The sequence below is a fragment of the Phyllopteryx taeniolatus genome, chromosome 16 (assembly GCF_024500385.1).
Source record: "Phyllopteryx taeniolatus isolate TA_2022b chromosome 16, UOR_Ptae_1.2, whole genome shotgun sequence".
NCBI classification, from domain to species: Eukaryota; Metazoa; Chordata; class Actinopteri; order Syngnathiformes; family Syngnathidae; genus Phyllopteryx; species Phyllopteryx taeniolatus.
Window position 1 is genome coordinate 8,019,636 of NC_084517.1, and position 15,668 is coordinate 8,035,303.

Genomic DNA, 15,668 nt, shown 5'->3' on the forward strand with positions numbered 1-15,668 from the left:
TACCAATAATGACAAAAAAGTGTTTGTTTGTTTTTTTAATTCCAAACTCCCCATTTAAGTTCATATATATTTAAAAAATATCCCTTTGCAAAGAACAAAAGAGAAGAGCAAAATATTAGAAACAGCTAATGTGCTACAGTTCTACAAAGACAATAATGAATATACTGATGAATTTATACATCTTTCAGAGTGTTCTCTACTGAAAATATATTGATTTGTATCAAAGCCACTTTTCATAGCTGTCCATTAAGTGCATGTATTCATTATAGATGTATGTGTGTATGTTTTGTAAGTGTCACGTGAGATACCATTTGAAGGAGCGGGTTACTTAACAGACCAGACACCTGGAGGTCACCGCACATGGGGTCCACCTTCTCTCTCAGATGAGTTGACCAGCTCAGTATAAAGGTGAGATAATTGGCTTCATTTATTTAGCGCTGCAGCAGGGGCAGCTGTGGGTTCAGGATCTTGCTCAGTGACGCTTCGACATGGTCATGAGGAAACCGGAGATCTAACCCATAACCTATGGGTTGAGAGACAAGCACTCCACCACCACACCCCGTAAACTTGATGATGAGGATTCTTGTGTTAAATGTTATTTCTTTTGGACGCTATCATGCTCATATACGGTACTGTAGGTCCATTCAAACAGTCATTTCACTTAAAGACCAGTGGTGATTCAGGTCTGTTCTGGTCTTTATACTACTGGTGCGTGGGTGCCCCTATGTCAATGGCAATGGGGAGCGGTCAGCGCCTGAACACTATCAGAGGCACTGACCTACATTTACATTATATTTGTTCCATAAAATTTTATTAGTTTAGTCCCAATATATTATCTTCTATTTGTAGCCTGCTTGGATGCACTGCTTCCAGTATTGTATGTGGATGTTAGATTTTTTTGTCCAATCAGATTACAGCCTCTATGTGTTGCCATATCAATCTAATCTGTCCAGAGCCTTCAGAATTAGTAGTGCTGGCCGATGTAACTAAAATGATATTAGCAATGGGAATGTTTCTTTAACTAATCAGATTTCCAATTCATTTGACACCAGCATTTTTCCAGCCAAGTTTGTCAAGCCAGGTTTGTCTAGCAAAACATGATCTGTCATGATCTGCACACAATACATTTAATAATCAACATCTATAGTGAGTATGATATATATTTTGTGTTATAAGGTAATCACATGGCTCAGTTCAGTTGTGTGCTGTTAAATTGCATGTTTGTATAGCATTGATGGTTTCTATGAATATGACATGATAGTGGTGGTGGTATTAAGAGGTGGATGAAGTTGGGTCAAGCCACGCTGAAGGCCATGGTACCAAATGCACCACCCACCACTGGTAAATGGGACAGAGTACCTCACAGATTGTTATCTCAAAACCTTGGCATCAGCCGTTACAGAAAATGTGTCATGACTGGTGAGCACCTGCAAATCGTTCAAACAAGACAGTTTGTTCTGTTTAATCTCTTTCTCAGGATTTCAACAAACTGAAGAGGTGTACTCCCAGCGCATTTAAAATGGGACGTCTGCGCTGGTGTGGGCGTTACCACAGCAGGCTTCTCTAATCGAATCAGGTTATTGCATACCCTTTAAACACGGCGCACATGCGCACCATTAGCGCTCTGGTGCATGTTCCACAGTCTACGAATGTAGAGCCCTAGGTGTTTACTGCTGCTGGTTATTTAAAACGGGAAAAGAGGTGTAAACATGCAGGATTATGTATTTACATCCTCAAAAAATGAACTGAAGGCCAAATTCAAAATGGCCTACACCACCATTTGTCAATATCTGTGTTATAACAGGGAATATCAATGAGCTATAGTTTAGAGAACATTTCTGGTTGCAGACTGTCTCATGTTAATGCGGTATAAGTAACATACAATGCATTAAAAGAGCATCGTGTTTCACCATAATGTCTGAGTGTATTCAATAGTACAACCCCAATTCCAATGAAGTTGGGATGTTGTATTAAACATAAATAAAAACAGAATACAATATTTAGCAAATCATGTTCAACCTATATTTAATTGAATACACTACAAAGACAAGATATTTAATGTTGAAACTGATAAACGTGATTTTTTTTTTAGCAAATAATCATTAGCTTAGAATTTTATGGCTGCAACACGTTCCAAAAAAGCTGGGACAGGTGGCAAAAAAGACTGAGAAAGTTGAGGAATGCTCATCAAACACCTGTTTGGAACACCCCTCAGGTGAACAGGCTAACTGGGAACAGGTGGGTGCCATGATTGGGTATAAAAGGAGCTTCCCTGAATTGCTCTGTCATTCACAAGCGAAGATGGGGCGAGGTTCACCTCTTTGTGAACAAGTGCGTGAGAAAATAGTCGACCAGTTTAAGGACAATGTTCCTCAACGTACACTTGCAAGGAATTCAGGGATTTCATCATCTACGGTCCACAATATCATCAAAAGGTTTAGAGAATCTGGAGAAATCACTGTATGTATGCGGCAAGGCCGAAAACCAACATTGAATGCCCATGACCTTCGATCCCTCAGGCGGCACTGCATCAAAAACCGACATCAATGTGTAAAGGATATCATCACATGGGCTCAGGAACACTTCAGAAAACCAATGTCAGTAAATACAGTTCGGTGCTACATCCGTAAGTGCAACTTGAAACTTTACTATGCAAAGCAAAAGCCATTTATCAACAACACCCAGAAATGCTGTCGGCTTCTGTGGGCCCGTGCTCATCTAAGATGGACTGACGCAAAGTGGAAAAGTGTTCTTTGCCCCGACGAGTCCACATTTCCAATTGTTTTTGGAAATTGTGGACGTCGTGTCATCCGGTCCAAAGAGGAAAAGAACCATCCGGACTGTTATGGACGCAAAGTTCAAAAGCCAGCATCTGTGATGGTATGGGGCTGTGTTAGTGCCAATAGCATGGGTAACTTACACATCTGTGAAGACACCATTAATGCTGAAAGGTACACACAGGTTTTGGAGAAACATATGCTGCCATCCAAGCAACGTCTTTTTCATGGACGCCCTGCTTATTTCAGCAAGACAATGCCGAACCACATTCTGCACGTGTTACAACAACGTGGCTTCGAAGTAAAAGAGTGCGGGTACTAGACTGGCCTGCCTGCAGTCCAGACCTATCTCCCATTGAAAATGCGTGGCGCATTATGAAGCGTAAAATATGACAACGGAGACCCCGGACTGTTGAATTGCTGAAGCTATACATCAAGCAAGAATGGGAAAGAATTCCACCTACAAAGCTTCAACAATTAGTGTCCTCCCAAACGTTTATTGAATGTTGTTAAAAGAAAAGGGGATGTAACGCAGTGGTAAACATGACCCTGTCCCAGCAGTTTTGGAACGTGTTGCAGCCATAAAATTCCAAGTTAATGATTATTTGCTAAAAACAATAAAGTTTATCACTTTGAACATTAAATATCTTGTCTTTGTAGTGTATTGAATTAAATATAGGTTGAACATGATTTGCAAATCATTGCATTCTGTTTTTATTTATGTTTAACACAACGTCCCAACTTCATTGGAATTGAGGTTGTATATCGAATCAAAAGTATTCAACATCAACATAAGATACATGTATTTCAAAAATGCTGTGTAACCATTGCCTGAACGGCTGATATTAAAAAGCACGATAGAAGGAACAACACAGTGGAACCTCAATTTAACGGATATTGGAAGTAACGGACAGTCTGGAGTCCAAATATAGTTAGTCACTTAAACTGACATTGACAAAGTCTGTCAGTACCAGAATTGGCCACTGTAGGCAGAGAGTGGGACACACGTATTTCCGGGTCACAGATATAAAATATAACTAGATCCAGCCAACAGACATGGCCATGCCTATGTGGCGTCCATGTTGAATTTGGCAACATTTCAATGTAATACATTGACGTAGTGGTTATGATGGCAGGAGTATCTACTGTCGCATAAAGCTCTGTGCAGAGTGAGAGCAGCATGGCAGTGGTGTTTAAGAGGAATACGACACACAAGTCTCTGGAGTCTGTAAAATGCTATTTTTGGTACAGTAACAGTTTTTCTGTCAAGCCGTTCGTCTATGGCAAAGGATCTGGAAAAAGGAAGCACAATAATTCCTCGCGGCTCATGAAAGCGAGCCTCCTCGACTCGCCTATGAGTACGCCAACAATGTCACCGTCAAGCACACAAGCGTGTTTTTTAAAATATATTTAAGCTTTTTTTTAATCTTTATTTCACTTTGTACTGTACTGGGCATTTTAGTCCACGAAAAAAAGCACAAAATTATTTTGTACTGTACAGTATTATGGGTGCATATGGCTTCAAAGTGCTTCAATATAACGGACAATCGGCTCTCACGGATGACTGTCCCCTCCTATTAATCCGTTAAATCGAGGTTCCACTGTATTTAATCATTTACAGTATATAAGAAAACATGATCATTTTCATGGATGGTTGAACCCAGAGACTTTAAAAATGGATTCATTCAAGCTAACTTTGGGTTTTAAAGCCACTAGTTCAAGCAATGAACAGCTTCATTACAATGGCTGAATAGTGGCTCTGTCATTGCCATGGCAACCCCAGATCATCTTCCTTAGAAATATTGGACCATCCTGGAGACCTATTGGCTTTATTTATTTATTTATTTATTTATTTTTCCTCCATCCATCCATCCATTTTCTGAGCCGCTTGTCCTCACTAGGGTCGCGGGCGTGCTGGAGCCTATCCCAGCTGTCATCGGGCAGGAGGCGGGGTACACCCTGAACTGGTTGCCAGCCAATCGCAGGGCACATAGAAACAAACAACCATTCGCACTCACAGTCATGCCTACGGGCAATTTAGAGTCTCCAATTAATACATGTTTTTGGGATGTGGGAGGAAACCGGAGTGCCCGGAGAAAACCCACGCAGGCACGGGGAGAACATGCAAACTCCACACAGGCGGGGCCAGGGATTGAACCCGGGTCCTCAGAACTGTGAGGCTGACGCTCTAACCAGTCGGCCACCGTGCCGCTTTATTTTTCCTCATTTTATAATATATATATGTATATGTTCATTTCTTTGTTTTATAACACTGTGGCTTGTATGTAAATTACACTTCACAATGAGCCATAGCCTAGGATCGACAAAAATAAATACAATTATACAGGCATATATCCTTAATACTACTTTAAAAATAAAGATATACTGAATTGCTAGATTCTAGTTTGACATTATGTTCCCAGGCTTTTCCATAAACTTTTTGTTGCTTAATAATAGTGAATTAAATGTTACAAAATACATGTACCCATTCAAAAAAATCTCAGTTTTGTTGACTATATTAATATAATGTGCTTTTTTTCAATTTCTCTCTTGTCCAGCAATAAGTACTTCGTCGAAAATTACATAATGACATATTCTGGAAAAAAAAAGAAGCCAATAGTTTAGTGATTAGTTTGCAGAATATTGCATCATTTTCTTTTCAAATCATTGATGCAGCAATGCGGTAAATTATTCATCTCATGCCAGTCGACATAAACCTTTTAATGAAAAACAAAACACAAAACCAAAAGAAAAATGCATCATTTGTACTACATAAAGCTACTACAATCAGTCTACTTTTTAATTGCTATCCCTTTTGACCATGCACATCGTCACACGGCACATTTTATATTGCGTCAATTCTGAGCATATATGCTTCCATAGCCACACAGAGTCTCTTGGTGGCGCTGTAGGTCGACACTGCAGTGGAAACTGTGGCGACAGGTGGGGCAGCTGAACGGCCGGCTGTCGTGTTTCCGACTGTGAGTGATGAGGTTGGAGCTTTGACTGAATCCTCGACCGCACACCTTGCACACGTGTGGTTTCTCACCTGGGTGCGGATGAAGAGGCCAAAGTGCACTCAACCACATATCAGACACTAGTACACGAGCATCCAGAATTACTGCAACTCACCTGTGTGTATGAAGGTGTGTTTCTTCATGTCTGACTTCTGGTGGAACCTTTTACCACAGTATTGGCACGGGTAAGGCCTGGTGTCTGAGTGGATGAGCAGATGTGTGGACAGTGTAGATGAGCGCTTGAACATTTTTCCACACACTTTGCAGCCAAAGTTTCGCCCCTGTATTGGGAAGAGAAGATGTAAAACATGACAGTTCGTCAAACATGCTCTACCTTTACCTTTGCTCTGCCATAACTCCCAATTGATGCGAAAGTCATTGAAGACATTTCTGTGGCTGGAGACCTCATCAAAGGGACAGGAGAGGTGCTACTGACATGAGACTGCAGATCGAGTTGTGAAAGAGACTGAGGGAAAAAGACAGATTATTGAGGCTCAGGCATCACCAACCTTTTTGAAGCTAAGAGCTACTTTTTTTGGTAATGATTACGTGTGAGGGCTACCAGTTTGATACACTCAAATACGAAATTTGCTCAAATTACCTTTAATTATATATTATTAATAATAAGGGGAAATCATCTCTGCAAAGACACTGATAATGCTAATAATTTCTCACAATAATTATCAATAATAATTTAAAAAGGTAGGAAATGGATAAATATCAATATGCAACATTGTATTTCCCTAAAAATGTTCACATTTTCAAATGATGTACAACATTTCTAGGAAATCACAATGTCCCATCACTGGTGAGCAGGCTACTCATGTGGTCCTTGAGGGCTAGCTGGTGCAGGCACCATGTTTGTGACCCCCAGAATAGATTTATCTGTACAGAGGTACTCTCACTGCCAGACATTCAATCTAATGAGATTCAACACAAAAGCTGAGGAAAAAATTAACCCTCTAAAACGATAACGCTCAGTTTTCGATGGCACCTTCAAAGTGTTAATCATTTATGTGCTCCTCTCATGTAAGTATGGTCACCGAAATATTAGAAACAGAGCTGAGGTCTGAGTATGTTGCAATGCAGTTCAACACCACTGTAAACAACAACCCCATTAATACTAAATAAGTAAGTACTAAGTAACTTTATCCATCCATACATTTTCTTTACCGCTTATCCTCACTCGGGTTGCAGGCGTGCTGGAGCCTATCCCAGCTATCTTTGGGCGGGAGGCGGGGTACACCCTGAACCGGTCGCCAGCCAATCGCAGGGCACATAGAAACAAACAACCATTCGCACTCACATTCACACCTACGGGCAATTTAGAGTCTTCAATTAACCTACCACGCATGTTTTTAGGATGTGGGAGGAAACCCACGCAGACACGGGGAGAACATGCAAAGTCCACACAGGCGGGGCTGGGATTTGAACCCCGGTCCCCAGAACTGTTAGTCAGATGTGCTAACTAGTCGTCCACCGTGCCGAAGTTACTCTTTAATTAATTAAAATCAAAACCACTACCTTCCTACATTCGTTTTCATTCAACATTTAGCTGTGAGTGATTTGTGTAACAATTGCTTCTCTGGTTTCGTATTCACACAAGGTGAATTCATACATGGAAGCCATTATACCTTTTCACAGAGAGGACACTGGCTGAATGGAGCGCTGAGGTCTGTATGTGACTTGCAGTGGAGTAACATGAAGACCAGTTTCTCTAGTTGTTGTTCTCTGTCAGATGTCTGTTTTCTGTTTGTTGACCATGTAGAGTCCAGCACTGCATTACTATTATTCGCAGGGGATTTTACTGGAAGAAGAAATGACAATGACAGTTTTTCTTTGACTGCTATTTATATTTTGAGGTGCTTTGTTCTGTTTGCAAAAATTCAGAAAATTCTATCTGCTATCATCAAAATAATTAATTAAGAAAGTTACCAGATGAAGAGGGGTCTCTTGCAAGATAGCATTGATTCTGCAAAGATGTTCCCTCCCATGGGGAATGGACTTCAGACAGAAGCTCCTTAGGGAAAACAGCCCGCACATTATCTTCGGAGTCCTTTCCAACTTGGTCCACAGGCTGACCTTTATCAGTATGAGATATATCCTGCTGTCTGAAGAAGTCTTTGGATGAACCAGGGGGGTGAGTCTTTTTACTCCTCACAAGAAACGACCGCGGCATGACAGGACCTGGAGGAGTCAGACAAAACTCCTCACAATCATTGCACACCTGCGAGTGCATGTTCGTTTGAAATGCCAAAGCTTGAGGTTTCCAACCAAGCCCGCCACCTGCCAAACATGCGCTTGGTGGAGAGCCCCCCTGTGTGCTGTTATCGCATTGTAGGTGCAAAACTGCTGCTGAACTACTTTAATTAACTACTTTCATAGTTCACTTAAGACACCCTATTTGGACAGCTAGCAAAACAGCAAAGCACATTTTGATAATAAATGAACAAATGTATTTTTCAAATTTGGGTTACATCACAACATTTCCAAGAGCTGTCCCAAACATTTGAAGATATACTGTATGGGTCCATATGTTTGTTATTGTATTGTTGTAGTTAGCAGTGGTGTAAAACTGCTCCGAATCTTTAGAGATGCTTTAATCGCTTTTTTTCTGGAAGGTATCTTTAAAAAGCCAACATTCAAATCACCTCTGACTGTGTCACTAATAGTTCCATCCCCCTGCAAACGACAACTACAATAAAAAACATCTTGTTAAATGAATACCTTTCTGACAATGTGAGTCTAACCAAATTTTTACCAATTTGAAACCAAACTTTTACTGATTTAGCTTTTTTTGTTGGCCGTAACTGTATGAATTGTGAGAGCATTTCTCAGACATGACATCGTTTGTCATCATATAATTCCTCAAATCTTTGATGTCAGATAATTTTCTCAATACGGCCTGCACCACAAAACACCATCACATAATGTTGATTATCTATAAATTTAAGCATGATACCACAATCTGACATTTATGAATATTTAAAGACAAAACTTTCAAATGTTAGGTTATAGTACAAAAAGTACTGTCTAAATTCTGTCTTGAAGTACTGCTGTCCTTACCTCTCAAATGCACAGATGAACGTCGAGTGCAATTCTAGCATTGTCAGTTGCGTCCTCTTTTCTCCACCCAACACGTCTGTTGATGACACACCTAAGTTTGAATGTGTTTTTGAAAAGTTCGAGAGCATTGTGAGAAGCATCCCTGCTATAAAACAAAACCCAAAAATGGTTGCGCACCTCAAAACAGTGTCTGTTTACTTACTTCTTAAATGATGCCATATTTTGATTTTAACTGTAAGTACAAAATATGGGATTTAATCAGTTGTGTGTTAAGAAGTATAGATCTAGATATAAAACTATAGTTGTGTTACTTGAGGTGCGAATATACATCTACATTTACTGTGGGTTGAACATCTCATCATCAGATTGAGTATTATGATCATAAACCCACACAAAAGTGAGCAAGGGGTTTTCTTTCACTGAATCATAGCCTGGCATTATTATTTAGCATCAATCTGAGGAAATTATTAACTTAACATGGAAACATTAACTCAATGTTAATTTAAGGAAAACAAATCTTTAATCATGACAAACAAAAATGTAAATGAGTATCTGTCTTGCAATTATCAGTCAAAACAGATGGGACAGAAGTCCAAAAACCTGGCTCCATCGAAATCCTTCACTTCGTAATAGCAGATTGCAAAATAAAAAAATCTTATTTAGATTTGCAACATAGAAGCACACAGCTGTGACCCAATAATACTGACTTGATTTAAGCTTGTGAAAAAAAAAAACATACCTGTAAGTGAAAAGGCATTCTATAGAAGTACAGTAAAAGTGGATATGGACTTGTATTTGTTACTGTTAGGCTTTGTATTTTATACAAGATACACAAACTATGCCTGCATGCAGACGATACATGGTGTTCATGATGAATACAAAATGCCAGTTTGGAGGCAGATCTGGGAGGAAATGCAACATCACATTTTTTCCCCCCATTGGGTTGCTGACTTCAAGTATCAAATATACTTGACTGCCAGACTACCATTCAAAGTTTCATAATAAAAAATGCAATTGCTTCAATATATACTGTAAATATGAATTAATTAAATCTTGACAAGTTTCTGTCCCAAGATTGAAATCAAATCACTGAGTGAATTAAGAGAAACCAAAGCAGCCATTACATATTTTTGTCCACATCTTCTGTGAGCAGCCTACAAAAGTATGCGCCTGCCTTGATGTGCATGGAGAGAAGCATTTCGCAACCCTGTGGTTGGTACGGTGGGGGGCTCGTGAGTCTCTCCAAGGGGCTGTTTGGGGGAGCAGACGAGAGGAGTGCAGGGAAGTAAGACGGGCTGGTGGGTTTGGTGGGTTCATGTCTCACTGGGGGGGGGTTCAATGTCTTGTGTTCTCCTCGTGGTTGCGGCAAGCTGTCTTTCTAAGAAACAGAAACTTGGAGAGGATGGAGAAAAAGGAACATGCCTAGAATTATATTGCTTTGTTACAGATGTTTACTTACTGTCTTCCTGAATCAAGGTTTATCTGTATTAACTTGGGTGAATTTTAAAAAATAATTTAAAAAAAGATATGATGCGTGTGTGGTCTGTTTTTCTGTGAGGTGTACAACAAAAATGTACAGAAAAATGTAAAAATAATAATAGAATTGTATAATTAAAATAAAAGACAGTTTTGTTGTAAGTGCTTCATTTGTCTTCCCATGTGGGAGGGGCCAAGGTGCTGCGTGAGCCGGGCGGCGGCCAAATGTTAACACTAAATTAACAAAGTCCAAAAAAAAACAAGGTTGCAAGTAACAAAGAAACACTACTGGTAAACTCACAACATAAAACATATCATGACAAGAGAAATGTGACTCACAGCAACAGACTACAAATGAGATTGACAATGAACCAACAAGTACTGAAACAAACCAGCAAACTAAATACAGGCAAACTGACGAGACAACGAGGAATACCTGGACAAGACACGAGTGGCTAGAGGAAGCTGATTGGTTGACACAAAGTAGCGGGCTGAGAAGAACGGGTTGGCACAATAACCAAACAAGCACACAAGAAATTAACAACATGGCACACAGGAAAACAAAACAAAACTAAATATAATCGAAACTAAAACACAGACCATGACAAGGAGGATGGGCTACAGGACCCCCTGATTCGGGCTGTTTGGTCCCTGTATGACTAGTGTCGGAATTTGGGCCGCATTGCCGGCAGTAAGTCGAACACGTTTCCAGTGAGGGTTGGACTCCCCCAAGACTGCCCTTTGTCACTGATTCTGTACATTACCTTCATGGAGAAAATTTCCAGGCGCAGCCGAGGCGTAGAGGGGGTCCGGTTTGGTGGCCTCAGTATTGCATCTCTGCTTTTTGCAGATGATATGGTCCTGTTGGCTTCATCAAGCCGTGATCTCCAACTCAGAGCGGTTCGCAGCAGAGTGTGAAGCGGCTGGGATGAGAATCAGCACTTCCAAATCTGAGACCATGGTCCTCAATCGGAAAAGGGTGGCATGCCCACTCCAGGTCGGGGATGAGATCCTGCCCCAAGTGGAGGAGTTCAAGTATCTTGGGGTCTTGTTCACGAGTGAGGGAAGAATGGAACGAGAGATCGACAGGCGGATCAGTGCAGCATCTGCAGTGACGCGGACTCTGTATCGGTCTGTCGTGGTGTAGAAGGCAAAAGGCAAAGCTCTCAATTTACCGGTCGATCTGCGTACGTTCTTAACCGCACCTATGGTCACGAGCTGTGGGTTGTGACCCAAAGAATAAGACCACGGATCCAAGCGGCCGAAATTAGTTTCCTTCGCAAGGTGTCCGGGCTCTCCCTTAGCGATAGGGTGAGAAGCTCGGTCATCCGGGAGGGGCTCAGAGTAGAGCTGCTGCTCCTCCGCATTGAGAGGAGCCAGATGAGGTGGCTCGGGCATCTGGTTTGGATGCCCCCCGGGCGCCTCCCTGGTGAGGTGTTCAATGCACGACCCACGAACCCAGGACCCAGGAAATGCTGGAGAGACTATGTCTCCCAGCTGGCCTGAGAACACCACGGGACCCCCCTGAAAGAGCTGGACGAAGTGGCTGGGGAGAGGGAAGTCTGGGCTTTCCTGCTTAAACTGCTGCCCCTGTGACCCAATCTCGGATAAGAGGAAGAAAATATATGGATGGATGTATGTTTAATTTCTATCTAATACAAATTCTAAATTTAATGGATTGTAAAATGGCAATTTTTAGGGTTGTTAAACATTCACGTGAGTAGCGGTGGAGGCAGCAATATACAATACGTATAGCATGAGCGACACACAACCGTCGACCTGTAATGGATCTAGTCCACTAGTCAGGGACTATTCCCGTTTGCAAATATCTGAAAGTTTGTCAACTGCACTTCAAAAAGACACTCATTTTTTACACTTTTAAAACGCTCTGAGGGCCTATTTACATCCAAATAAAAACATTTTAAAAAACTGCCACATTTTAGTGTTTCAACTATGGCATTTTGGGGCATAAAAACACAAACTGTAGTATTTAATTTAAATATTATTTAATTTAAATTTAAGTAGTTGAATTAGTTTTTTTCATTTTTCAAATGCAATTCTAAATGTAAAGATTATGGTGCTCTAATAACGTTAGAATCAACAATTTTTTATAAAATCTTTGGTGGCTCATAAAATATGGGTCATAAGCGCCGATATGTGACACCTGGCTGCAGGTTTTATTGACCTATTAGACCCCCTGTAGGTAAACCACTAATAAAGCCAAGAAAATAAAGTTTCTGAAGAAAACAGTACATTTAATCCTATGTGCTACATGCACTAAACAGTATTAAAACCAAACATGGCTCACGCCTCACAGATGACAACTTGAAAATGAAGGCGTCTACCGCCCTGAAAAAACAAGGAAATATAAATATTCTAATTGGCTGTTGTTTTACATACTGTATACTATGTATTTCACACTGTTAAGTGAAATAGTCCTTTTAAATTCAAGTTGACAGCTTACTGCACGCTTCAGACACGATAAAATGATGGACCATAAAAAGATGGATGTTTTGGTTGCCTGCAGGTGGATAATTAAAGTTTGGCCTTTCTTAATACAAAAATACAATAAAGACTTAAAAAGAGATTGACTATATTATTTGAAAGTAAGTTTCAACGAAGCGGGGTTTTTTTCAGAGTTCAAAATGCTTTTGTTACACGTAGGAATAAAATTTTGCATTCTCTGTAGCAGTTCCTTGATTTAATAACTGCAGCACACCAATTTTTTATATATATATATATACATACAGATAAAAAACTATATATGTATGTATATATATATATATATATATATATATATATATATATATATATATATGCAGCGTTTTCCTCACGTTAGATGTAAAAACGATATTGTGGCTCCCGGTGTTTTGTTTTTTGCTCATTTTGTTCAATTCAATTGCTCATGGCATCTCCCACAATTGTACATCCATTGTACATTCTATTCTGCTGTTATTTTTCCTACAGCAAATTGTGAGAAGTGACTGCAACTTTTTAAATAAGTAATTGCAGCCTCAGAAGAGATGAAAAATAACATCATAGCATATAATATATTTCTTTATCAAAAAAAAAAAAAGGGTAACAGATGTCAGTAAAAGCTTTTCTTAAACTCCAGATCCAACAGATTACACTGTTTATTTATTTTTTAAATGTACTTCATATCTAATACAGCATTATGATTCAGTTTCAAATTTGAATTTCTGGCTTCCTGTTCCTTCTGGTTTTCTGTCCAGGGGGGCAGAACGCTGTCCACTGCATTCAAACGGACGAGTGGGCGTAGCGCGCATGTTTAAGTCAAATAAGTGCATCTGAACAAACCAGAACATTACAGTTCATTTACTACAGTAGTTCAATTCAAAATTGAAACTCATACAATAAATTATACTGATTCTTTAAACACATAGAAAATTACTTTTCAGGGTAGGGTTCCTGCCTAAGTTCTGTATTAAAATCATTATTATTTTGATTGTTTCTTGGATCACTGATGGTGTCGTGGTATACTCGCCTGACTTTGGTGTGGGCAGCGTGGGTTCAGTTCCCACTCAGTGACGGTGTGAATGTGAATGTGAGTGCGACTGGTTGTCCGTGTCTACATGTGCCCTGCAACTGACTGGCGACCAGTTCAGGGTGTAGTCTGCCTTTTGCCCGAAGTCAACTGGGATAGGCTTCAGCGCCCCGTGACCCTAACCAGGATAAGCGATGTTAAAAATGGATGGATGGATGGATGTTTCTTGGGTTATATGATAATTTCTTGAGATGGTCATTTTTTTCTGTTTGTTTGTTTTTGTTACCTCTAAGCAATAATCATTCAAATAGAAACAAAAATCATGAAACTTCTGGTGGTGACTCTCTGTGGTTTACATTCATGGGACTAGTGTCAAAGTGTGATGCCACTTTCCCACAGCCAACAACTTCTTTTATCTCTCTGACACCAACACAGTAAGTTCCTCCTCAGTTTTCTTTCACTTTGCCTAATGATTATGGTTTTGAAATGCATTTTGACAGAATGGAACACTTTTGATATTTTAGATAATATTTTTCAGTATGATATAATTTATTAAAGTTGAAGGAGCTGCTATGGTAAAACAGGATGTGTAAACAACATTTATACAGCCATGGGAACTACAGAGTGTACCAGCTCTCGATATCACAGTCACACACACCCACTGTATGTGCCTCCCACTAAACAGGAAACAAATATATTGCTGATGCATTTTCTCTTGCTGCTGCAGAAGCAGATTACATCATCTGGCTGTTTTTAACCCCCAAAAAAATCCCACATAGGGAGAAAAATACAGATTTTAACCATTGTGGTGGTTTCCATCAAAGAATAATTTAAAATAAGATGAGCTCTGGCAGTGGTGTATATTAATATACAATATATACTGTAATGTACATACTGTATACATATGTACTGTGTGGGCAAATGTAAAGTGTATTATATATATTACAATATATATAATTTTACAGCAGCTGTACAGCTGTCTGTACTTTCTTTTTGTCATTTTATCAAAATGCTTGTTTTTTTCCCCCTCAGTCTCCACAAAAGGCGTCACAAGAGCAACAAAAAGACATCAATAGAGAGAGGTTGTCAACTGTAAATGAGATCTTGGGTCTCATAAGACAGACACAACTGCCTGGGACCGCAGCAAAATGGAGGAACATGTACCAGGAATTCAGAGAAGAAAGATATTCCCCATCCGTGGCCTTATTTAAGAAAATTGTTTGATACTGCATTGTCTTTTGTCAGCATAAAAAAAAGTTTTATTTTTTGTACTTAAGTACATTTTAAAGTGCATTTTTCTACACAACTACAGAAGTTCAATTATTACTTTTACCAGTCTTTTACACAAGTGTATGTACAGCTACCTAAGTAGAGAGTGAATACTTTTTGTGTCCGTATTATTCTGTAATGTAATTCTCCAATCACTCAAAGCAGTTTCAGCCAAGACACTGTTATTTTACAACTTGACCACTACGAGGCCCTGTCACTCTAAAAATTGGACGAACAGATTCAGCTGAAACTGGTGGGGTTTGGAAGACAAATGCTACTTCCAGTTAGAACAAACAGGATAACGCAAACGCAAAAACATACTGTGTACAGTTTACTATTGATCACACCGGTTTACAACACCTACTATCCTTAAACATTCTGAACACTGCCTGAATTTATAGCATTTTTATTGTTTTATTAAAATCATCATTATGAACAGTGCTTGCATTTATATAATTTGTATTTTATTATTTAAGCCATTTGATCCCAAATTTCACAATAGGTTTATAGCAGGATGTTTTTCACAATGGGGTTGAAAGCCGCATGGCGCACGTCATT

At 39.7% G+C, this 15,668-nt stretch overlaps 2 protein-coding genes across 11 annotated transcripts in view; one reads left to right on the forward strand and one right to left on the reverse strand.

The window, feature by feature from the left end:
• The window catches only part of engl (endoglin, like), a 28,349-nt gene extending 12,701 nt beyond the window's left edge, over window positions 1-15,648 (forward strand). For 7 of the 9 annotated variants that reach the window (XM_061749822.1, XM_061749821.1, XM_061749828.1 and 4 more), the window contains 2 exons: window positions 294-408; window positions 1,478-1,904. In XM_061749822.1, the coding sequence (XP_061605806.1) occupies window positions 294-406 (113 nt within the window). In that variant the 3' untranslated portion in view covers window positions 407-408; window positions 1,478-1,904. Of the gene's footprint in view, window positions 1-293; window positions 409-1,477; window positions 1,905-14,873 lie in introns of those variants that run through there. The other 2 variants (XM_061749823.1, XM_061749829.1) reach the window with 1 other exon arrangement.
• LOC133466568 (zinc finger protein Gfi-1b-like) lies at window positions 5,547-9,573 on the reverse strand. 2 transcript variants are annotated; one of them, XM_061750417.1, is made up of 5 exons: window positions 7,730-9,573; window positions 7,429-7,601; window positions 6,135-6,260; window positions 5,910-6,075; window positions 5,547-5,826 (listed from the first exon to the last, which is right to left on the reverse strand). In XM_061750417.1, the coding sequence occupies exons 1-5, from the start codon at window positions 8,031-8,033 to the stop codon at window positions 5,633-5,635; spliced, it is 963 nt and encodes a 320-aa protein (XP_061606401.1). In that variant the 5' UTR covers window positions 8,034-9,573; the 3' UTR covers window positions 5,547-5,632. The 2 variants fall into 2 exon arrangements, with proteins under 2 accessions (XP_061606401.1, XP_061606403.1); XM_061750419.1 differs by lacking the exon at window positions 6,135-6,260.
• Window positions 15,649-15,668: the final 20 nt, after the last annotated feature.

Bases quoted from the DNA above. Each gene is read 5' to 3' on its own strand.
- LOC133466568 (XM_061750417.1), bottom strand. From the start codon at position 8,033: ATGCACTCGCAGGTGTGCAATGATTGTGAGGAGTTTTGTCTGACTCCT. The intron at 7,602-7,729 runs GTAACTTTCTTA...TTCTTCTTCCAG, and splicing joins AAGAGACCCCTCTTCATCTG to TAAAATCCCCTGCGAATAAT. The intron at 5,827-5,909 runs GTGAGTTGCAGT...ATCCGCACCCAG, and splicing joins ACACACCTTCATACACACAG to GTGAGAAACCACACGTGTGC.